The sequence below is a fragment of the Loxodonta africana genome, chromosome 15, assembly GCF_030014295.1.
Source record: "Loxodonta africana isolate mLoxAfr1 chromosome 15, mLoxAfr1.hap2, whole genome shotgun sequence".
Classification (NCBI taxonomy): Eukaryota; Metazoa; Chordata; class Mammalia; order Proboscidea; family Elephantidae; genus Loxodonta; species Loxodonta africana.
Genome location: NC_087356.1, coordinates 6,367,772 through 6,392,536, shown reverse-complemented (window position 1 = coordinate 6,392,536; position 24,765 = coordinate 6,367,772). Strand labels below are relative to the sequence as shown.

General features: G+C 43.2%; 1 protein-coding gene across 13 annotated transcripts in view; it reads left to right on the top strand.

Moving 5' to 3' along the window:
- Window positions 1-24,765, top strand: part of RNF149 (ring finger protein 149) — a 49,781-nt gene that overhangs the window by 5,133 nt on the left and 19,883 nt on the right. For 11 of the 13 annotated variants that reach the window (XM_064268514.1, XM_064268508.1, XM_064268511.1 and 8 more), the window contains exons 2-3: window positions 1,325-1,420; window positions 20,780-21,030. In XM_064268514.1, coding sequence (XP_064124584.1) covers window positions 1,325-1,420; window positions 20,780-21,030 — 347 coding nt within the window. The remainder of the gene's footprint in view (window positions 1-1,324; window positions 1,421-20,779; window positions 21,031-24,765) is intronic. The other 2 variants (XM_064268512.1, XM_064268515.1) reach the window with 1 other exon arrangement.

Sequence of the window (24,765 nt, the reverse complement as noted above, 5' to 3'; positions counted from 1 at the left end):
CATGCTGTCTCCCAGGGAAGAGTTAAGGAGCTTACCTTTTTGTTGTTATCCATCCACAGTGTACCTTCAGCTTCAGGCAGCAGAATTAACCTTTCTTCCTTGATCTTTTTGTTGCCTGTTGTTAGGTGCCGTTGAGTTGGTTCCGACCCATAGCAACCCTGTGTACAACAAAACGAAACATTGCCTGGTCCTGTGTCATCCTCACAATCATTGTTATGCTTGAGCCCATTGTTGCATCTCATTAAGGATTTTCTTATCTTTTGTTGACCCTGTGCTTTACCAAGCATGATGTCCTTCTCCAGGGACTGGTCCTTCCTGATAACATATACAAAGTATGTGAGACATAGTTTCGCCGTCCTTGCTTTTAAAGAGCGTTCTGGTTGTACTTCTTCTAAGACAGATTTGTTTGTTCTTTTAGCAGTCCATGGTATGTTCGATATTCTTTGCCAACACCACAATTCAAAAGTCTCAGTTCTTCTTTGGTCTCCTTATTCACTGTCCAGCTTTCACATGCATATGAGGCAATTGAAAATACCATGGCTTGGATCAGGCTCACCTTAGTCCTCAAGGTGACATCTTTGCTTTTTAACACTTTAAAGAGGTCTTTTGCAGCAGATTTGCCCAGTGCAATATGTCATTTGGTTTCTTGACTACTGCTTCCATGGGTGTTGATTGTAGATCCAAGTAAAATGAAATCCTTGACAACTTCAGTCTTTTGTCCATTTATCATGATGTTTCTTACTGGTCCAGTTGTGAACATTTTTGTTTTCTTTGTGTTGAGGTGTAATACATACGAAAGACTGTAGTCTTTGATCTTCATCAGTAAATGCTTCAAGTCCTCTTCACTTTCAGCAAGCAAGGTTGTGTCATCTGCATAACGCAGGTTGTTAGTGGGTCTTCCTCCAATCCTGATGCCATGTTTTCTTCGTGTACTCCACCATCTCAGATTATTGCTTGAGCATACAGATTGAATAAATGTGGTGAAGGAATACAACCCTGATGCATACCTTTTCTGATTTTAAACCATGCAATATCTCTTTCTTCTCTCTGAGCAACTGCCTCTTGATCTACGTACAGGTTAAAATGTTTTACTGGTTATTAGCGTCTGCAAGACTCAGTTTATTTGTGATTCCAGTCACATGACTTTTAAAAATCTGTGCCACCAACTCAGTGTCATTTTTTCCTCATTTTTCATGCAGCTTGTTTGTGTAATTGCAGTTAACTTTTCAAAGCTTCCAACCTCCTTAAGGTGACCTCCCATCTAGGCCTCATGGAATGGCACCTGCTGAATTTCTTGGAGTTACGATCTTTTTTTTTTTTGCAGATGGACATCCAGTTTTGCCAGCAGCATTTGTTAAAAAGACTGTCTTTTCCCCATTTGATGGACTTTGGGCCCTTGTCGAAGATCAGGTGACCAGAGGTGGATGGATTTACATCTGGGTTCTCAATTCTTTTCCATTGGTCGATGTATCTGTCATTTTACCAGTACCGGGCTGTTTTGACTACCGTAGCTGTATAGTAGGTTCCAAAGTCAGGTAGTGTGAGTCCTACTTTATTCTTCTTCTCCAATAGTGCCTTACTTATCTGGGGCCTCTTCCCTTTCCATATAAAGTTAATTATAAGTTTTTCCATCTCTTTAAAGAATGTTGTTGGTGTTTGGATTGGTATTGCATTGTATTTGTAAACCACTTTGGGTAGAATTGTCATTTTCACAATGTTGAGTCTACCTGTCCATGAGCATGGTATGTTTTACCATTTATAGAGATCTCTTGTGGTTTCTTGCAGTAGTAGTGTTTTGTAGTTTTCTTTGTATAGGACTTTTACTTCCTTGGTTAGATTTATTCCCAAGTACTTTATTTTTTTAGGGGCTATTTATAAATGGTATTTTTTTCCTAATTTCCTTTTCATCATTCTCTTTATCGGTATATAGGAATCCAACTGATTTTTGTATGTTGATCTTGTATCTTGCAACTCTGCTGAATCTTTCTATAAGTTCCAGTAGTTTTCTGGTAGAGTCTTTTGGATTTTCTTAGTATCATATCATCCGCAAATAGAGAGTTTAATTTCTTCATTACCAATTTGGATGCCCTTTATTTCTGTTTCTTGCCTTACTGCTCTAGCTAAGATTTCCAACACAGCATTAAATAGGAGTGGTGATGAAGGGCATCCTTGTCTTGTTCCTATTCTCCAGGGGAATGTTTTCAGCCCTTCTCTATTGAGGGCGAGGTTGGTCATTGGTTTTGCACAGGTGCCCTTTACCTTCTATACCTATTTTATTAAGAGCTTTTGTCAGGAATGAGTGTTGGACTTTGTCAGATGCCTTTTCTGCGTCGGTTGAGATGATCACATGAGTCTTTTCTTTCTTTTTATTTATGTGGTGGATTACATTGATTCATTTTCTAATGTTGAACCATCCTTGCATACCTGGTATGAATCCTACTTGGTCATGGTGTGTTATTTTTTTTTATATGATGCTGAATTCTATTGGCTAGTATTTTGTTGAGAATTTTGTACCTATATTCCTGAGAGATACTGGTCTGTAATTTTCTTTTTTTGTGATGTCTTTTCCTGCGTTTGGTATCAGGGTTATGCTGGCTTCATAGAATGAATTCGGAATTATCGCTTCCTTTTCTATGTTCTGAAATAGTTTGAATACTACTGGTGTAAGCTCTTCTCTGAATGTTTGGTAGAATTCTCCAGTGAATCTATCTGGGGTTTTTTGGTTGGGAGTTTTTTAATTACCTTTTCAATTTCTTTTCTTGCTATGTATCTGTTCAGATTTTCAACGTCATTTTGTGTTAGTTTGGATAAGTAGTGTGTCTCTAGGAATTTGTCCGTTTCTTCTAGGTTTTCAAATTTGTTGGAGTATAGTTTTTTATAATACTCTGTTATAATCATTTTTATTTCAGTTGGGTATGTTGTAATGTCCCCCATTTCATTTCTTATTTGGGTTATTTGTGTTCTCTCCTGTTTTTTGTTTGTCAGTTTGGGCAGTGGTTTGTCGATTTTGTTGATCCTTTCAAAGAACCAACTTTTGGTTTTGTTGATTCTTTCTATTATTTTTCTGTTCTCTATTTCGTTTGTTTCTGCTCTGATCTTTATTCCTTTCTTCTGGTGGCTGTTAGCTTCTTTTGCTGTTCTCTTTCTTTCGTTCAAGTTGTGTAACTAATGTTTTGATTTTGTCCCTTCTTTTTTGATGTGTGCATCTAGTGCTATACATTGATCTCTGAGGACTGCCTTTGCTGTGTCCCAAAAGTTTTGTTATAATGTGTTTTCATTCTTGTTTGATTCTAGGAGCTTTTTGATTCCATCTTTGATTTCTTTTATTACCCAGTGGTTTTAATTTCCATGTAATTGCTTTTTTTCCAAACTGTTCCAGTTGTTAATTTCTACTTTGATGGCATTGTGGTCAGAGAAGATACTTTGTATTATCTCAGTGTATTGGATTTTGTTGAGGATTGCTCTGTGGCCTAAGATGTGCTCTATTCTGGAGAACGTTCCATGTGCGTTGGAAAAGAATGTGTACTTTGCAGCCGTTGGGTGAAGTGTTGTATCTGTGTCTGTCAGGTCAAGTTGTCTGATTGTGCTCTTTAGCTCTTCTGTATCTTTGTCGAGTTTCTTTCTAAATGTTCTGTCCTTTAAATGAGAGTGGTGTGTTGAAGTCTCCTACTGTTGTGGAGTTTTCAATTTCTGTTTTCAGTGCTGTTAGTTTGTTTTATATATTTTAGAACCCTGTCATTGGGTGAGTAGATGTTTATTATAGTTAAGTCTTCATGATGCATCATCCCTTTAATCATTATATAGTGCCTTTTTCTGTCTTTTATGGTGGATTTTGTTTTAAAGTCTGTCTTATCTGAGATTAGTATTGCCACTTCTGCTCTTTTTTGGTAGTTATTTGCTTGATATTTTTTTCTCCATCCTTTGATTTTTAGTAAGGTTATGTCTTGTTTCTAAGGTGTGTCTCTCGTAGACAGCATATTGATGCATCCTGTTTTTTTAATCCATTCTGTCACTCTGTGTCTCTTTATGGGTGCAATTAAGCCATTTACATTCAGTGTAATTATTGATAGGTGTGAGTTTATTGCTGTTATTTTGTAGTTTTTTTTTTTTTTGTGGTGCTAACATTTTCTTTGTTCCTCTTACTTTCCTGTGCTGAGTTCCTTTTGTTTGTGGATTTCTTTTTCATTTGTTTTTGTAGATTTTGTTTTTATTGAGACTTTATGTTTTTCTTCTTTATTTTGATAAGTAGGTTTCTTAACTTTCATTGTGGTTACCTTGAAATTTACCCTTATCTTCCCAGGTTTGAACTGGTCTGTTATAACTTGGTATCACCTTGCCTTCCTCTCCATTAGACAGTTCTATACCTATATCATTTATCCTCTTTTATTGTTCTGACATTATTGTTATTTACAGATTAACCTCTCTGGTTCCCTGTTGCAATTGTTTTGGTTTTGGATAGTCCCTGAGAGTTCATTTCCTAGGTTGGTATCTGGCTGATACAATCTTGTGTTCTAGATTCAGGCTGTGGTCTGATGTTGTTTGTTCTCAGACCAAAGGGCTCCTTTTAATAATTCTTGTATGTTTGGTTTGGTTTTTACATATTCCCTTAATTTCTGTTTATCTGGAAATGTTCTAATTTCACCATCATATTTGAACAAAAGTTTTGCAGGGTATATTCTTGGCTGGCAACTTTTTTCTTTCAAGTTTTTATATATGTCCTCGCATTGCCTTCTTGCCTGCATGGTTTCTGCCAAAGAATCAGAGCTTAGTCTTACTGTTTCTCTTCTGTATGTGACTTTTTGTTTTTCTGGAGCTGCTTGCATGATTTTCTTTGTCTTTGGTTTTAGCGAGTGTGATTATGATATGCACTGGTATTTTTCTTTTGGAGTCTATCCTATATGGGGTTCATTGAGCTGCTTGGATGGTCAGCTTTTCATCCTTCATGATATCAGGGAAGTTTTCTGTCAGCAATTGCTCAATGATCTTCTCTGTGTTTTCCGTTTTCTCTCCCTGTTCTGGAACTCCGATCACTTGCAAATTCTTTCTTTTGATTGTATCCCACATAATTCTCAGTGTTTCTTTATTTTTCTTCGTTCTTTTTTCTGATTTTTCCTCAGATTTGTATGCAAGTGTTTGTCATCAATTTCGCTAATTCTCTCTTCCACCGTTTCAGACCTGCTCCTCAGCTGTTCTTTGGTACTGTCCATTTCTGAAATCTTGTTTCTTTTGGATTTCTAATTGTTGTTTTTGTATCATTTCTAGTTGTGAATTTATTTTGGCATTTTGTTCCTGTATCACTTTCCTGAATTGTCCCATTTTTTTTTCTGTATTTTCCATGAATTTGTCTACCTTTTCCAGAAATTTGTCTATTTTTTCCTCATTTTTGTCTGCTCTTTGCTTCAACTCTTGGATTGCTCTGAATATTAGAGATTTGAATTCCCTGTCAGGTAGTTCTAGTGCCTTTTCTTCTACTGGGAAGTCATCTAGTATTTTATTTTGGATGCCTGTTGGAACCGTCTTGTCCTGTTTTTTTAAATGTTTTTATATTGTCTGCTGTCTTTGGGACATTCAGTAGTTATTTTCTTCATTTCTTTATTGTAGATTTGCGTGTTTCATCCTGCTTTTTTGTTTTATTTGGTTATGTCTGAGCAGGCAGGCTCTGCATCCTTCGTTGTTTGCTCATCTGTGGTCATAATACTTCTCACCTCCTTGTCCAATGGGCGGGGCCAGACACTCATCTATGGTACATCAGGGTAGGTCCAGCTGAAGGGGAGGGGCTGGAATGGATTGTTTGTGGCACGTACTAGGGCCGACAGGGTGGGCCAGGAATCAGTGCTGGGCGGGTTCTGGTAGGCCATGCCTGTGCTGCTCGGGAGTGTGATGTTCAGTGCACGGTGCAGGTAGGCAGGAAGGAGGGGGAGGTTGTGATGTGTGGAGCTACTAGCGGTATGGAGAAGAGGAGAGAGAAACAAGAGCCAAAAAAAAGCAAACAAAGAAAGAAAGAAAAAAAGAATGCTAAGGGAGCTTGCCATTGGAGTGAAGAGAAGAGAAACCAAGAAATGGAGAAAAGCAAAAAGAAGGAAAAAAAGGGAAAAAGAAAGAAAAGAAAATAGATAAAAATTTTGGGGAAAAAAGAAAAGCCCCCAGGAGTCCTGGAGTCCCACTGGTGGGGCTGCTAAGATTGGGGAAGTGGCTCCCAGGCTGCACGGTATAGCCTGGCCAGAGTGGGTGTAGATGTCACATAGCGCCATGTATTCAGGAGACAGGAAAAGAAGATAAGTGTAGAGAGACGAGAACCTAGAAATGAAGAAAGAAAGGGAAAAAGAAAGAGAAAAGAAAAAAAGAAATGCCCCAGGGATCCTGCCTACCTGGCTGCGCAAACCAGGCGACTAACTCCTAAGCCATGAGGTGCAGCCCAGCTAGAAGGGGCTCCCAAGCTGTGATAAAAAGACGAAAACAAACAAAGCAAAACAAGGCAAAAACAAGCCAGGTGTTCCAGAGAAAGGAAGGGGAGGTGGTAGGAGGCACAGAAGAAACCAGAAGAGATGGAAAGAACCAACACCAGCTCAGGGGCCCGGTCATTGTGGGCAGAGTGAATCTAAGCAGCGTGAGGCCAAAGCAGTTGCCTCCCAGCCAAGAGAGGAGGCTGAAGTGGGGAAGGAGAAGGGGGTGGGTTAGGAAAGCGTATATTGCTTGTTACTGGGTGCTCTGTCTCCTGCTGGGAACTTTGTGAAGCTGCTTTCCCATACTCTCTGTCTGCTAATCTCCAACATGGGCAGGGTGAATCCAAGCGGCACAGACGCTGCACTTCCCGGCGGGCCGACCCACCACAGCCAGCCAGGAATCTCGGAAGCAGGGCAGCAGGGAGAGAATGGGAGGTGGGAAAGCGTGCATCGCTGGTCACTGGGTGCTCTGTCTCCTGCTGGGAGTTCCGCCAAGCTGCTTTCCCGCGTTCCTTGTCTGCCAGTCCCCAACAGGAGTCCAAGATGGGGGACCCATGCCGCATTAGCTGATGGTGCCCCCCACACATGTCTGTCCTTGCCGTCTGTCCTGTCAGTTTCTTATTCCATTCGATGCTTGGCTGAGTTCTTTATCTCTTCATTTGACACTTCAGGTTCCAGGAATGACGTTTGTCTCCCCTGTACTAAATTTTTCAGGTCTTTGCTGTAGAAGGACGGCATGGTACTTCTGTCTGTGGTGCCATGTTGGCCAGAAGTCTCCAGAGTTATAATCTTAAAATACTAACTTTCTCTGTGGCCTAGACTTCTCCTTTTCTGCTGACAAATCCAAGATGATGTGGTTATTTTTCTCCATTGCCCTTTTATTTTTGGCCAATTAGTTCCTCTTTGTTATTTTAAATTAGTTCCAGACCCACAGATGTTCTTTTCTAACTTTTTGCAACTTTTTTGGAATCATTGAGAATGTAGTAAAAGCTGTGTTCACCCCCCGCCCAAAGTTGCAAATACGCCAAAATATACAAACTTTGGCACACAATTTAAGGGGATGGACAAAATCCCTAGGGCCCAGGGTCTCGAGTTAAGAACCTTATTGATTTTCCTTCACTCTGGGAGACAAAGCTGTCACTAAGGCCAGTCAGGAATTTATGGGGATTCTCAAAAGAGATGAACTATCTAAACGGAATAGACAAACAGCTGGTACTTTGTGATGTGCCTGGCCTTGGTCAAAGATGTAAATAGAGTTTCTGACCTTCAAGAATATACAATCCAGTATGGGAATGAAATAATGATAACGTGAGATCATACGTGGTAAGGGCCTTCTTGGGACACAGTTTGAGATTTGTTTACATCTTCTCGGCGGTGATTGAGGAAAGCATCTCATGACTGGTGGTAGACTAGGCCAGATGATAAAAGGTCTTAAATGCTAGCGTAAGACTGGGTTGTATTCTTATGGAGTGGCTGGAGGTGGTTTTTGTTTAATTTTAGTTAGCCTTTTTTTTTTAAGCGGTATATTAACATAAAACAGTTTATCAGCCTCTGTACCATTGATATTTTGGCCCAGAAAATTCTTTGTTGTGGGGGCTGTCCTTTTCATTATAGAATGTTTAGCAGCATCCCTGGCCTCTACCCACCAGATTCCAATGGCACTCCTGCAGTTGTGACAATCTAAAATGTCACCAAACCCATTGCCGTTGAGTCAATTCTGACTCATAACGACCCTATAGGACAGAGTAGAGCTGCCCCATGGGGCTTCTAAGGAAGAGCTGGTGGATTCAAACTGCCGACCTTTTGGTTAGCAGCCATATCTGTCTGTAGTTCTTAGCCACTGCATCACCAGGGCTCCAAAATGTCACCAGATATTGCCAAATATCTCCAGGGTGGGGCGGAGGGGGGAATGGGACAGAATCATCCCGTTTTTGAAGCACTGACTTAAAGGAAAAGAATTAATAATAGAATGAATGGAGTTAAGTCAGAAGAGGAGCAACGTCTGATGAGGAATAAAGTGGTCTCTCTTTCTGATACACTTGAATTTTAGGTGTAGAACCCTAAAGACAGCTCAGACCTATGTTTCGTATGTATAGTTAGAACTTGGCTGGAGCCAGTAAAAATGACTGATTCGTTGGTTTCCAGTGTTCTTGTGTGCTCTAAGGAGGCAAATTCCACCTTTGCTGCTAATTGTGTGCTAAGGATCAGCGTGAATCCAATCCCCTGAATGTGAGGCTGCACCCAGTCCTCACTTTCTGACTTCTCCATACTCATTGCCAGCTGTCCCACGGCACTCTCTCTCTCTGACCCCAGCCACCCAGAGCTGGGCCAGAGCTCACAAGTTAGACTGACACTGTCTTTGAGACCAGCTGCCCATTCAGCATTTATTGGACCCTAGCCGCCAGAGCTAGGTTAGAGCTAACACGTTAGAAGGATACCTTCTTTCAGACTGACAAATAGACAGACACCAGCCGCTGATGGCTCTCATTGCCCCTGTGGGTTCATTAATTCACTGGAACAACTCAACAGAATCTCACGTAAAGTATACCATACTTACGGTTACAACTTTTCTACAAACGGAGAGACACAGAGGGTAAAGTCTGGGAGGGCTCATGACATGGAGCTTCCATGTCCCAAAGAGGAACACCCTACCCACTCCTCTGTGTGGTCACCAACCAGGAAGTTCCTCTGACCCTTAGGGCTCATGGCACTTTTCGACCTCACCACATGCCATGACAGATTGATTACATCATGCCTCGTGAGGTTTGTTCAGCATTGGGTCCACAAATGGTCCCTCTTGGTCCAGTAAGCCCCCGTTCATTAGCCAAAGGTGTTGGTAGGGCTTGAAAAAACTGAGAACAAATGCCAGATTGCTTTCTGCAAGGTGATTCCACACCTCAAACTGTGTAACAGTGGTTTTCTACAAAGCAGGTAGTAGTAGTCTGCCTGTCATGTTGAATAATATTAGTCTCTTTCCAAGTCCTAGGGAGAATTTCTCCAGTTTTCTTAAACCTGTTGCTTGTCTCTACAAGAATCTAGTACAAGATATTTTAGTTTTAAATGAATATTTCATTGTGATTCTTTTAAAAAAACATGACTTTAAGAACGGTTTTAGGAACCACTGCACAAAGTTAATTCCATTTACTCTAGCAGACATATATGGAGCGGCCACTTTGGACCAAACATGCCCACTCAGGTATAGACGTGCGTAAGATAAAACGCCTGCCATTGAGGAATTTATGAACTGTTGTTGTTAGGTGCTGTCGAGTTGGTTCCGACTCATACCAATCCTGTATACAACAGAACAAAGCACTGCCCAGTCCTGTGCCATCCTCACAATGAAGTGTTGTTAGGTGCTGTCGCGTTGGTTCTGACTTGCAGCAATCCTATGTACAGCAGAACGAAACACTGCCTACTCCTGCACCATCCTCACAGTCATTGCTATGTTTGCTCCATTGTTGCAGCCACTGTGTCAGTCCATCTCATTGAGGTCTTCCTCTTTTACACTGACTCTCTGCTTTACCAAGCACGATGTCTTTTTCCAGGGGACTGGTTTCTCCTGATAACATGTCCAAAGTCTCTGAGATGAAGACTTGCCATCATTGCTTCTAAGGAACATTTTGGCTGTACTTCCTCCAAGACAGATCTGTTGTTCTGGCCAAAACCAAAACCAAATGCATTGCCGTTGAGTCGATTCCAACTCATAGAGATCCTATAGGACAGAATAGAACTGCCCCATAGAACTGTCCCCTATAGGACAGAGGAGAACTGCTTTCCAAGGAGCAGCTGGTAGATTCAAACTGCTGACCTTTTGGTTAGCAGTTACATACTTAACCACTGTGCTACCAGGGCTCCATTCCTCTGGCAGTCCATGGTATATTCAGTATTCCTCGACAGCACCGACACTAGTGTTGAACTAATGGGGGAGGGAAACAGAACTTTCAAGATAATATGGTTTGGACCTTGACTGGCAGTACATGCACAGGCGCCTAGGGAACCTAAGAGACATTGGTGCACTGAGTATACAAAGGAAGGGGTGAATGGTGCTGGAAAGGCTTAGTAGTATTTGCTGGGAGCCGTGGTGGTTCAGCGGTAGAATTCTCACCTTCCATGTGGGAGACTCGGGTTCAATTCCCAGCCAATGCAAGGACGGACATTTGATGCGAGGGTGGGAGGAGGTGTAGGGTCACAAAGATGACTAGTTGTTAGCTTGACCAAGATAAAAATAGATAAAAGGCAAGGACAACAGCATTAGTAAAGCCAGCATAAGCAGATTTGGTATATCCGGGCCAAAGGGGTGAGTGTATGTGAGAGACAGAGAGTGTGTGAGTGTGTGACTGAGAGAGTGTGCGTGTGTGACAGAGTGAGTGTAAATATGTGTGAGTCTGTGAGTGGGTATGTGTGTGAGAGTGGGTGTGTGTATGGGAGTGAGTGTGTGTGTGCGGTGGGCGAGATGGGGAGAGGGTAAGGAATCAGTCCAGAGCAGGAGGCAGAAGCTAAATCACAAGTATTGTGCTAAGAAGCTTGGACTTAGTTCTTTAGAGCCTACTATTAAGGGTTTTTATTAATGATGAAACCACCGAATGTGTTTTAAGCACGAACATCAAACAATTAAAACCCAAGCTTTTATAGAGTATTGGTTTTATAGTGTTATTGGTGAATAAATAGAATGGTCCTTTAGCTGCAATCTTGGTGTGGCCTTTTAAGTATGGCATTTTCATTCTTTTAACAGTTATTTACTGAGTGGGAGGTACTGGCAAGGCTTAGAGCTGTTTGGGGTGGGGAATGGAGAGGGAGGTGGAAGGAGAATACAAAGACAGATGAGCAGTCTCTGACCTTCCCAGAGTCCACAACTTTAAAGATATGCAGTTTGTATTTGCAGAGCACCGTACTAGCTAGTCCTTCTGTAGAGTAATAAAGTCTTGATGACCTTTCATGCCACACTCTCACAGATGATGTCAAAATCCAGATTGGTATTTACAGTGTATTTTGGTGCTATGAGAGGACAGAAGGGGCACCTCACGGCCTCACACAGGTTGGAATTAACTAGGACAGTTCCCAAAAAGGTTGGATTTTGAAGGGTAATTTAAAGTCATTGGGGAGGTTGTCTGTGTGTAGTGGGGCTGGTTGGACAAAAAGCTGACGGTCTGAGATAAGTAGTACATTTGGGAAAGAGTTCTCAGCAAGACTTTCGAGTAGTGTATTCCACAAGTGCAGAATAGTTTGGAGCAAGCCGGATTACCCAGAGCATACTTTTAAGTTGTACAGAGCCAAAAAGGGGATTGCATTTATTTCTGAGTCATCCCAATTTGCCTGTGTCAACCATAAAAACATTTCTGCTTTGCAGAATAACTTCAGATTTCTGAAACATTCACATTCCTAGTTGGTACACTGTTACCCCAGCTAAGCAGCCTGTAATTTTCCTTATTGGATCACTTCAGCTATAGAACTAGAAGATAAACCAACTCTTCACATTGCTTAGTTCACACAAACCCCTTCAGTGGGCACTACTTTGTGATGATGCTAGGACTGTAAAAACCAATAAATAAACAACAGGTGTAGTGTTTGTCTGGGGGCAGTGGTAGTTCACTGGTAGAATTCTCACCTTCCATGTGGGAAACTCGGGTTTGAGTCACAGCCAGTATGCCTCATTCCCAGCCACCACCTGCATGTCAGTGGAAGCTTACATGTTGTTGTGATGCTGAACAGGTTCCAGTGGAGCTCCCAGACTAAGACAGACTAGGAAGAAAGGCCTGGCAATGTTTTTACAAAAAATTAGCCAGTGAAAACCCTGTGGATCACAGCTGTCTGATCCCACTGTACATGGGGTCTCCGTGAGTGAGGGGCCAACTTGACAATAGCTAACAACAGCAACAAACACACGTCTTATGAGGAAGTAAACCAGTTACTCTTGAGCCGATTCTGACTGAGGGTGGCCCCATGTGTGTCAGAGTAAAATTGTGCTCCACAGGATTTTCAATGACTGATTTTTTGGAAGTAGACCGCCAGGCTTTTCTTGGAAGGTGCCTCTGGATGAACTCAAACAGCCAGCCTTTTGTTTAGCACCTAAGAACATTAACTGTTTGCACCACCCAGAGACCTATGAGGTGAGAGACCTGTGGAGAAAGTATCGTAGATGTGTCTCTTAGTCATCTAGTCCTGTTATAACAGAAATACCTCACGTGGATGGCTTTAACAAAGAGAAACTTATTCCCTCGCAGTCTAATAGGTTACATGTCCTAATTCAGGGCACCAGCTCCAGGGGAAGGCTTTCTCTCTGTGTCAACTCTGGAGGAAGGTCCTTGTCATCAATCTTCCCATAGTCTAGGAGCTTCTCTGTGCAGAAACCTCGAGTCCTGAGGACACGCTCTGCTACCAGCACTGCTTTCTTGGTGGTATGAGGTCCACCTGCCTCTCTGCTCACTTCTGTTTTTTCTACATCAAAAGAGATTGACTCAAGCTCCAATCTAATCTCATAGATTGAGTCCTGCCTCATTAACATGTCGTTGTTGTTGTTAGGTGCCTTCAGGTCAGTTCCAACTCATAGCGAACGTAAGCACAACGGAACAAAACACTGCCCGGTCTTGCACCATCCGCATAATCATTGTTACACTTGAGCTCCTTTTTGCAGCCACTGTGCCAGTCCACCTTGTTCAGGGTCATCCTCTTTTCTGCTGACCCTGTATTTTGCCTAGCATGATGTCCTTCTCCAGGGATGGTCCCTTCTGACAACATGTCCAAATTATGTAAGAAGCGGTTTTGCCATCCTTGCTTCCAAGGAGCATTCTGGTTGTACTTCACTTTTTCTAAGACAGATTTGTTCATTCTTTTGGCAGTCCATGGTATATTCGATATTCTTCGCCAACACCACAATTCAAAGGCCTCAGTTCTTCCGTCTTCCTTATTCATTGTCCAGCTTTCACATGCATATGATGCGATTGAAAATACCACGGCTTGGATCAGGCACACCTTAGTCTTCAAGGTGACATCTTTGCTCTTCAACACTTTAAAGAGGTCCTTTGCAGCAGATTTACCCAATGCAATGTGTCATTTGATTTCTTGACAGCTGCTTCCGTGGCTGTTGGTTGTGGATCCAAGTAAAATGAAATCCTTGACAACTCCAATCTTTTCTCTGTTCGTCGTGATGTTGCTCATTGGTCCAGTCATGAGGATTTTTGTTTTCTTTATGTTGAGGTGCAATCCATACTGAAGGCTGTGGTCTTTGATCTTCATTAGTAAGTGCTTCAAGTCCTCTTCACTTTCAGCAAGCAAGGTTGTGTCATCTGCATAACGCAGGTTGTTAATGAGTCTTCCTCCAATCCTGATGCCCCGTTCTTCTTCATATAGTCCAGCTTCTCGGCTTATTTGCTCAGCATACAGATTGAATAGGTATGGTGAAAGAATACAACCCTGATGCATACCTTTCCTGACTTTAAACCAATCAGTATCCCCTTGGTTTGTCCAAACAACTGCCTCTTGATCTATGTAAAGTTTCCTCATGAGCACAATTAAGTGTTATGGAATTCCCACTTTTCCCAGTATTATCCATAATTTGTTATGATCCACACTGGCAAATGCCTTTGCATAGTCAGTAAAACACAGGTAAACATCCTTCTGGTATTCTCTGCTTTCAGGCAGGATCCATCTGACATCAGCAATGATATCCCTGGTTCCACGTCCTCTTCTGAAACCGGCCTGAATTTCTGGCAGTGTGTGTTTTATATCCTGTCTCCATGATGTTGATGAGATGGGATTACTCATAAACATAACTGCACTAATCCCATCTCATCAACATCATAGAGACAGCATTTACAACACACAGGAAAATCACAGTGGATGTCAAAATGGTGGACAGTCACGTAATACTGGGAATCATGGCCTGGCCAAATTGATACATGTATTTTGGGGGGACACAATTCAATCCATGACAAAGAGGCACTTGGTGCATTGAGTACACAAGGCGGGGTAGGGGGAGGTGGGCAACGGTGCTGAAAAGACTTAAGTTGAGCCTGAGCTGAACCTTAAAAATTTGACCAGAATTTCTCTAAGGAGAGGGTATGGAAGTTATTTGAAAAAAGAAAAGCCCGTAGTTCATGAGATTCTCTTGTTAGAGCTTTAGAATGTTTTTATTGCTGCCTGAATTAACTCTCTAGGACAGAAATCTAATCTACTACTTTATATATTTCAATAATTCCCATCTCCATGGAGAGGTTGTTGGAATCTAAATAGTCTCCTTGGGAGGCGAAATGGTATACTAGACTCCAGTGGTAACTCCAGAATTTTGAAGTTATCAGCCAAAACAGGTTGTTTTGTTTTGTTGCTTTTGACAAGATGGTCAGAAGAACAAAGAAATTTGAAATGGAAATGCATGCAATTTCGTTTTGGGCATAGAAGAATTGTAAATGATCTTAAGGATAATTTGGCTAGCTAAAAAAATACGGTATTTGATTTTATTATCATTCAACAAGTAGGTATACAACCTTGTACCATGTGCAAAGACATTGTGCTAAGTGATAAGGCAAAAATAAAGCAGAAAATGCCCTCAAGGAGTTTTACCATTTAATGGTGAAGTATATAGGTTCCTTTGAAGGGGGTATTGCTCAAGATGACCTCTCTTTAGTCAGGCAGGATTGGGAGCAGTGTTACACCTAAGGAAGAAAACCAGTTCTAGGGCTTTTACTCCCCCACCCCAAATCTTTGGGTTTCTTTGCTTTCTGTGAAGAAATTTAGCTATTTAGTTTGGAAGTGAGCTGCAGTTTGCCCTCATGTGCCGGGTAAGCCATGGTTGTTGTACTAAATAACTTGAGCACCTTAGGTCTCTAGGATTGGCCTAGAGATGGTGGTGTTTTGGAAGGTGGGGGCAGGGCCAGGATACCTGTGCCTATATAGCCCGGGCACCCCTTGGGGTGAGCACAAGGTAGCCCTAGCTAGTGAGTTTTTATGTAACTGCCCTGCCTCCAGTTTACCACCAAAAGGACCTGGAAAAGCAAATCACAGGGTAGAATGATTCTTCATTCTGAGTTGTATTAATTTAAAAACAACCGATTCTATGCGATGCTAGGACTATAAAAACCAATAAGTAAAGAACCGGTAGTATTTATTTGGGGCCAGTGGTGGTCCCCTGGTAGAACTCTCACCCTCCATGCGGGAGACTGGGGTTGGACTGACAGCAGTGGACCTCGTGCACAGCCACCACCTGTCTGTCAGTGGAAGGTTGCGTGTTGCTGTCAGTTCCTGGGAGCACTCTCGCCGCTATAATTATAGTATAGCAAACTTTAGCCCTCATCCTATGTGCAGTATTTTTGTTTTGAGTGACTTTCTTAATTCAGTGAACTGTGATCTTAGTCATCTAGTGCTGCCATAACAGAAATACCACAAGGGGATGGCTTTAACAAAGAGAAATTTATTTTCTCACAGTCTAGTAGGTTACAAGTCCAAATTCGGGGCATCAGCTCCAGGGGAAGGCTTTCTCTCTCTGTCGCCTCTAGAGGAAGGTCCGCTGGTCAAGGAGCTTTTAAGATGTAGGGACCGCATGTCCAAAGGACATGATCTGCTCCTAGTGCTGCCTCCTTGGTGATATGAGGTCCCCAACTCTCTGCTTGCTTCCCTTTCTTTTGATCTCTGGAGAGATAAAAGCTGGTATAGGCCACGCTCCAGGGAAACTCCCTTTACCTTGAATCAGGGAGGTGACCTGAGTAAGGGTGGTGTTATAATCCCACCCTAATCCTCTTAACATAAAATTACAATCACAAAATGGACCACAACCACACATGGCCAAACCGAGTTGATACACACATTTTTGGGAGGATGCAGTTCAATCCATGACAACTGTGATTAATTTCATGGGTGACAAATTTCAGATTGATATGATAAATGTTTTCATCTTATTGGTGAGACTTCAGGCTTTCAAGGACCTCTCTAACCCCAGTTGATCTTCCACCTCTCGTTTATTTATTTAGCGAGTGATGTTTCACCCTTGGTGCCAGGCGCTACGCTAGGCCCTGGGGATAATGAGGTGAACAAGATAACCTTTACATACGTTTTAGTCACTAGCCAAACTGGGCTAGTCACTGTCCCAAATACGGGTTTATGATGCTTCCACAGCCTGGGAAACCACCCCCTCATTTACTTGGTCACCTTTTCCTGTCCTTCAAGATGTAACGGGCATGCTGCCTCCCAGGGGAAGATTTCTTTCTTACCCCACAGAAAGTTACCTCCTCACTTCTGTAAGTCTCTGCTATTCCCCTTTCCTTGTTACATAAGCGAGAGTCCACAGTAGAGTAATTCTCATCCCCATCTTATAAAGAAACATTCACAAGAGGATCGATTTGTCCAGACCCAGACAGTGGATAATAGGGTGAGAGTTGAACCCAGGTTTGTCCAGCTCTGAAGTCTGCCGTCTTTCTGATCCAGCCACGAGGTCCCCTGTGGAGAGGTGACAGGACAGGGATACTGCCTACGAGCTGGGTCTTAAGACTTTACCATTGGCTTTTCCTGGTGATAAAAGGCATTGCGCAAGCAACTTCAGATTTCTGCGCCCTCAACTTAACACAATAATACAGCATCTTCTTCAGATGAGACACCTCCGTGAAAGCACTTCAAAGATATTTTCCCCATTATCACACAGAGAACATTGTATCAACACCAGAAATTTTATATGGCTGTAATCATAGGATGAGGCCCAGGTGGCACAGTGGTTAAGCATTTGGCTGCCAACCAAGTGCTCAGCAGTTCAAATCCACCAGCCGTTCCTTGAAAACCCTATACCAAAAAAAACCCAAAAAAAACAAAAAAACCAAACCCGCTGCCGTCAAGGTGATTCTGATTCATAGCGACCCTGTAGGACGGGTAGAGCTGCCCCACAGAGTTTCCAAGGAGCGCCTGGTGGATTCAAACTGCTGACCTTTTGGTTAGCAGCTGAGCTCTTAACCACTGTACCACCGGGAAACCCTATGAGGCCGTTCTGTTTGTCCCGTAGGGTCGCCACGAGTCAGAATCAACTCAAGAGCGATGGGTTTGGCTAGTCCCAGCGTAGAAACTGTTTTCTCTATAGAAGCTTTTGGCTGAGTAGCGAGTCCACGGGGGTTCGTTATACTATTCCTTCTGCTTTCGTATGTATTTGGAAATTTCCAGAAAAGGAGGTTTATTAAAAAATGCTTTTAACTTGTAAAGTGCCGTATAATTAGGGTATAATTATCATACTGGTTTAACTATCATAATTGTTCCTGTACTTGCCTTTCTTAGCTACTAGGTGTTTATTTTCTTGAAGGCAGGAAATGCCTTACGCATTGCATCTCCCCAGTGGTGACCTGTAGGTAGTGGGAGTGCTCGGGATACCACAGTCCTTGCTAAGTGATACTCTTAGGCCTTTGGTCATAGGATCAGCGTCTAGAAAGGAGCCACCTTAGAAGGGCGCCCTTCTTGTATTTCAGTAACTCAATTCCCGTGGCTCGGGCCCACAGTGCATTTGCCACAGGTTAAATGTCTCTCTACAATAAGAGTTATAACGTGGTTTCAGCATGATACCAGAGAACATTCTTTCTGTGTGTTTTAAAGTTCTTTTTTGAATCAGTAGTGTGTGCACAGAGTATAGAATTTTTACTGTGCAACGTAAGTCTCCCCGCTCTGTTCTCCAGCTGCCCCCTTCCTCTCCCCCGAGGCAGTCAGGGGTCCCAGTTTCTGGAATCTCTTTGTAGAAATGGTCTGTGTTGATAGGCGTAGATGCAGCTTTTTATTATTTTTTGAAAATGCTAGCATGCTGTCCACACAGTTTTTTGCATGTTGCTGTTTTTCTCTTCTGTCTTTATTGTTCCGTATCAGCACTCACAGAGCGGCTACTGCCATCCGTGTGCCTATGCTGTAACTTACATAGGGATTTTCTTCTTGAGTGACGTTTAGATTGTGATAGCAAAAAAAAAGTAGAAAAAACATTGGTGATAAATATCTTAATATATACTTCATTTTTACATAATGCATCTGTGTAGTTTACTGGATGCAGAATTGCTGGGTCAAAGAGGTGTGTGCGTTTTACTGATTTTCATAGCTGTTGCCCTCCGTAAAACCAAAAACCAAACCTTTTGCCATCGAGTCAATTCCAACTCATAGCAACTATATAGGACAGAGTAGAAATGCCCCATAGGGTTTCCAAGGAGCAGCTGATGGATTCGAACTGCCGAACTTTTGGTTAGCAGCCGAGCTCTTAACCACTGGGCCACCGGGGCCTCATTGCCCTCCATCCAGGTTGTAAGAATTCGCTTCCCCAGCAGCGTATCAGAGTGCTGGCCTGGTCTCGTTCTGGCCAATATAGTGTATCAAACAGTTTGATATTTGCCAGTCTGGTAGGTAAAATGCTTTTATTTGTACCATTGCTTTTCATATGTTTAAAACCCATTTGTCGAGGAGTGATTGATAATTCGTATGAAGTTACTTTTTGGAGTAATGAAAATAACCTGGAATTACATAGTGTTGATGGTTGCACAACCTGCAAGTACCCTAAAAACTGCTGACTTCTGCACTTTAAAATGGAGTTTGTGGTGTCTGAATATCTCATTAAAGCTGTTATTTGAAAATCCGTTTGTATTTTCTGTGAACTGTTCATTTCCTTTGCCTGTTTTTCTGTTGTACGGACCCCTGGTTACACAATGGTTAAGTGCTCGGCCGCTAACCAAAAGGTCAGCAGTTCGAATTCACCAGCTGCTCTTCAGGAGAAAGATGTGACAGTCGACTTTCACAAAGACTACAGCTTTGGAAACCCTATGGGGCAGTTCTGCTGTGTGCTATAGGGTTGCTTCGAGTTGGAATTGACTCAAGGGCAGTGGAAGTTTTTCGGCTTTTTCTGTTGGTCTTTTCCTTACAGGAAGTTAGTTTCTTGTCTTTGTTGGGTTACATGTATTTTTCCCCATTTGGCTGTTTGCTATGGACCTTGTTTTTGCTCTCATCTTTACCACGCAAAATATTTTCATTTTTATGAGGTCAAATCTTTTTTCGTTCTTTTTTAAGAACCTCTGAGATGACTTTTCATATTTTAAAGATTTTTCCCAATATCGTGTATTCTTATATTTGCATATTTCTTTTGGCCCTATTGTTTCTTTAAAAAAAAATTATATATACATACACACAGTCTCACTTAGCAGCCTGGTGGCGCAGTAGTTAAGTGTTCGGCTGCTAACCAAAAGGTTGGCTGTTTGAATCCACCAGCCACTCCTTGGAAACCCTATGGGGCAGTTCTTTTCCGTCCTATAGGGTCGCTATGAGTCGGAATCGACTTAATGGCAGTGGGCTTGGGTTTTTGGTATACACACTTAAATCTTCGATTTAGTCGGAATTTATTTTGGTATAAAGTGTGAGAAAGGAATACAGCTTTTTTTTTTCTTTCTCTAGATGACACCGCGTTCTCCTCACACTTTTTTTTTTTTAAGTAATCTTATCTTTATCCCCATTGCTTTGAAATTCTTCTTTCATCATATACTAAAGTCTTTTATGCATTTGGGTCCATTCCTGGACTTTTTGGTCTTGTTTTATTGTGCTGGTTGTCTTCATGTGTTACTAGCATACTGCTTTAATTAGTTTAACTAGAAGCTGATCCAGGTATTCCTGTTTAGAAAGTTTTCCTTTTCATTCCTGCATATTTCTCTCTAAGTGAATGTTAGATGAGGCACTTTAGTGTTTGTTTTTTTAATCCTGTGATACCTTATGGTTATTACATTCGTTTATAGATTTAAAAAAGCCCATTGCCGTCAAGTCGATTCTGATCCGTAGCGACCCTATAGATAGATTCTTGTAAAGTGCTTGTTTTAGCTTTTTTTGTATTTTTGTCTTGTCTGCTTGTGCCTTCAGGGCAATATTAAATTCTCATGTTGCCTTCCTGATTTTAATGGGCATGCCTTAGGCATTATATATTAATATAAGTAAAAATGGTCTGTATGGTTCTTTTGTTTTTTACTGCCATCTTTGTCTGCTTTTGGTATCTTAGATAAAATTTTAACACTTCCTCCTTTTTATCTGCTGTGGAAGAATTTAAGTATCATTGGCATTATTTGTTCCTTAGAGGTTTGGTGGTAGAACTCACCGGTGAAACTGTACGGGGCGCTGATTTTTTTTTGGGGGGGGGAGGGGGGCAGATAGTTCTGAATGATTTATTCTGTTTTTTTATAGTAGTCAATGTGTTTGTCTTTTTCTCCTGGAACCCGTTTTGTTAACATACATTTTCCTGGAAAATCGTCCATTTTATCAAATTGTCAAGTGTGTATGGGTAGATGAGAATAGTACTCTTACATGTCTCGTAACTTCCTGTATATTTTATGTCCTTTTCTTGGTTTCTTTGTTCTCTCCTACAGGGACAGGGAATATAGTGGTAATTATGGTTAGCTACCCAGAAGGAAGAGGACTTCGGGAACTGGTGCAGAAGGGAATTCCAGTAAAGATGACAATAGGGATTGGCACCCGCCACGTGCAGGAGCTCATCAGTGGTCAGTCGGTGGTGTTTGTGGCCATCGCCTTCATCACCATGATGGTCATCTCCTTAGCCTGGCTGATATTTTATTACATACAGCGCTTCCTGTATACTGGCTCACAGTTCAGAAGTCAGGTAATTATTGGTAACATTTTAACATTGCTTTTTAATAAAAGATAGTTCGTATATATTTCCCATATGTATTGCTCAAAGTTGTGTATTTGACCATATTTTGTGTTTCCTTTTTTTAAAAACTTTCATTGTGCTTTAAGTGAAAGTTTACAAATCAAGTCAGTCTCTCATACAAATATTTATATATACCTTGCTATGAAGTCGTAGTTGCTCTCCCCCCATGAGACAGCACACTGCCCTGTATTCCCACGTCCATTCAGCCAGCATCTGCCCCCCTCTGCCTTCTCATCTCCCCTCCGGACAGGAGCTCCCCACACAGCCTCATATGTCTACTTGAGCCAAGAAGCTCACTCCTCACCCGTATCATTTTCTATCTTATAGTCCAGTCCAGACCCTGTCTGAAGAGTTGGCTTTAGGAATGGTTCCTGTCTTGGGCTAACAGAAGGTCTGGGGACCATGACCTCTGGGGACCTTCTAGTCTCAGTCAGACCATGAAATCTGGTCTTTTTACGAGAATTTGGGGTCTGCATCCCACTGCTCTCCTGCTCCCTCAGGGGTTCTCTATTGTGTTCCCTGTCAGGGCAGTCATCGGTTGTAGCCGGACTGAATTTCCTTTTCACTCAATATTTAAGTATTAATAGGATTTTTTAAAATTAGACTATGTTAAATTTTCTGTTTTGTGGAAAGTTAGTTAGTTACCTTTAAATCTGGGTCTTTTTTTGCATGTTTGCCTCCTGCAGATACCTTCTTTGTCCTTTTCCAGACATAAAGACAGAAAGACATGAAATAGAGTGGACCTGTCCTCATGGTACCCTGGTTCCCTAGCTAGGTCCAAAGGCAAGGAGCAGAGTGGCAGGGGCTTCTCTGTGTCCATTGTGGAGCAGCTTTCAAAGCTATTTATCTACAGAAAGACACCGTTTCAGTAACAGCAAAGATGAGGGCAATTGAAAAGCCAGAGGCTTGCGAAGGCAGGCCTTTCGAATTTCAAACTTAAACTGTCATAGTCCTGAAGAGTTGACTTCCTGACTCTAAGCGATGGATAGTCATTTCTTGGTCTTCTACCTGATCACCAGGAAGGACTCTTGCTTTTAGCATCGTTAATAAAAGAGTATATGATACCCCCATCCTCAACTTTCTACTTTCCTGCCAGTAATTAAACGTAAGAATTGGCTTCTTCTTCAGACATGGAGTTGAAAATAAGTATTCTTACTCCAACAGCTCTTAAGTTACATGTGACTTTTCTGTGCAGTAAGACTTCCCCGGTATGGTTTCTGTGCAGTAAGACTTCCCCGGTATGGTTTCTGTGCAGTGAGACTTCCCCGGTATGGTTTCTGTGCAGTGAGACTTCCCCGGTATGGTTTCCGTGCAGTAAGACTTCCCCGGTATGGTTTCCGTGCAGTGAGACTTCCCCGGTATGGTTTCCGTGCAGTGAGACTTCCCCGGTATGGTTTCTGTGCAGTGAGACTTCCCCGGTATGGTTTCCGTGCAGTGAGACTTCCCCGGTATGGTTTCCGTGCAGTGAGACTTCCCCGGTATGGTTTCCGTGCAGTGAGACTTCCCCGGTATGGTTTCCGTGCAGTGAGACTTCCCCGGTATGGTTTCCGTGCAGTGAGACTTCCCCGGTATGGTTTCCGTGCAGTGAGACTTCCCCGGTATGGTTTCCGTGCAGTGAGACTTCCCCGGTATGGTTTCCGTGCAGTGAGACTTCCCTGGTATGGTTTCCGTGCAGTGAGACTTCCCCGGTATGGTTTCCGTGCAGTGAGACTTCCCCGGTATGGTTTCCGTGCAGTGAGACTTCCCCGGTATGGTTTCCGTGCAGTGAGACTTCCCCGGTATGGTTTCCGTGCAGTGAGACTTCCCCGGTATGGTTTCCGTGCAGTGAGACTTCCCCGGTATGGTTTCTGTACAGTGAGACTTCCCCGGTATGGTTTCTGTGCAGTGAGACTTCCCCGGTATAGTTTCTGTACAGTAAGACTTCCCCGGTATGGTTTCTGTGCAGTAAGACTTCCCCGGTATGGTTTCCGTGCAGTGAGACTTCCCCGGTATGGTTTCTGTACAGTGAGACTTCCCCGGTATGGTTTCCGTGCAGTGAGACTTCCCCGGTATGGTTTCCGTACAGTGAGACTTCCCCGGTATGGTTTCCGTGCAGTGAGACTTCCCCGGTATGGTTTCCGTGCAGTGAGACTTCCCCGGTATGGTTTCCGTGCAGTGAGACTTCCCCGGTATGGTTTCCGTACAGTGAGACTTCCCCGGTATGGTTTCCGTGCAGTGAGACTTCCCCGGTATGGTTTCCGTGCAGTGAGACTTCCCCGGTATGGTTTCCGTGCAGTGAGACTTCCCCGGTATGGTTTCCGTGCAGTGAGACTTCCCCGGTATGGTTTCCGTACAGTGAGACTTCCCCGGTATGGTTTCCGTGCAGTGAGACTTCCCCGGTATGGTTTCCGTGCAGTGAGACTTCCCCGGTATGGTTTCCGTGCAGTGAGACTTCCCCGGTATGGTTTCCGTGCAGTGAGACTTCCCCGGTATGGTTTCCGTGCAGTGAGACTTCCCCGGTATGGTTTCCGTGCAGTGAGACTTCCCCGGTATGGTTTCCGTGCAGTGAGACTTCCCCGGTATGGTTTCCGTGCAGTGAGACTTCCCCGGTATGGTTTCCGTGCAGTGAGACTTCCCCGGTATGGTTTCCGTGCAGTGAGACTTCCCCGGTATGGTTTCCGTGCAGTGAGACTTCCCCGGTATGGTTTCCGTGCAGTGAGACTTCCCCGGTATGGTTTCCGTGCAGTGAGACTTCCCCGGTATGGTTTCCGTGCAGTGAGACTTCCCCGGTATGGTTTCCGTGCAGTGAGACTTCCCCGGTATGGTTTCCGTGCAGTGAGACTTCCCCGGTATGGTTTCCGTGCAGTGAGACTTCCCCGGTATGGTTTCCGTGCAGTGAGACTTCCCCGGTATGGTTTCCGTGCAGTGAGACTTCCCCGGTATGGTTTCCGTGCAGTGAGACTTCCCCGGTATGGTTTCCGTGCAGTGAGACTTCCCCGGTATGGTTTCCGTGCAGTGAGACTTCCCCGGTATGGTTTCCGTACAGTGAGACTTCCCCGGTATGGTTTCCGTGCAGTGAGACTTCCCCGGTATGGTTTCCGTGCAGTGAGACTTCCCCGGTATGGTTTCTGTGCAGTGAGACTTCCCCGGTATGGTTTCCGTGCAGTGAGACTTCCCCGGTATGGTTTCCGTGCAGTGAGACTTCCCCGGTATGGTTTCCGTACAGTGAGACTTCCCCGGTATGGTTTCCGTGCAGTGAGACTTCCCCGGTATGGTTTCCGTGCAGTGAGACTTCCCCGGTATGGTTTCCGTGCAGTGAGACTTCCCCGGTATGGTTTCCGTGCAGTGAGACTTCCCCGGTATGGTTTCTGTGCAGTGAGACTTCCCCGGTATGGTTTCTGTACAGTGAGACTTCCCCGGTATGGTTTCCGTACAGTGAGACTTCCCCGGTATGGTTTCCGTGCAGTGAGACTTCCCCGGTATGGTTTCCGTGCAGTGAGACTTCCCCGGTATGGTTTCCGTGCAGTGAGACTTCCCCGGTATGGTTTCCGTGCAGTGAGACTTCCCCGGTATGGTTTCCGTGCAGTGAGACTTCCCCGGTATGGTTTCCGTGCAGTGAGACTTCCCCGGTATGGTTTCCGTGCAGTGAGACTTCCCCGGTATGGTTTCCGTGCAGTGAGACTTCCCCGGTATGGTTTCCGTGCA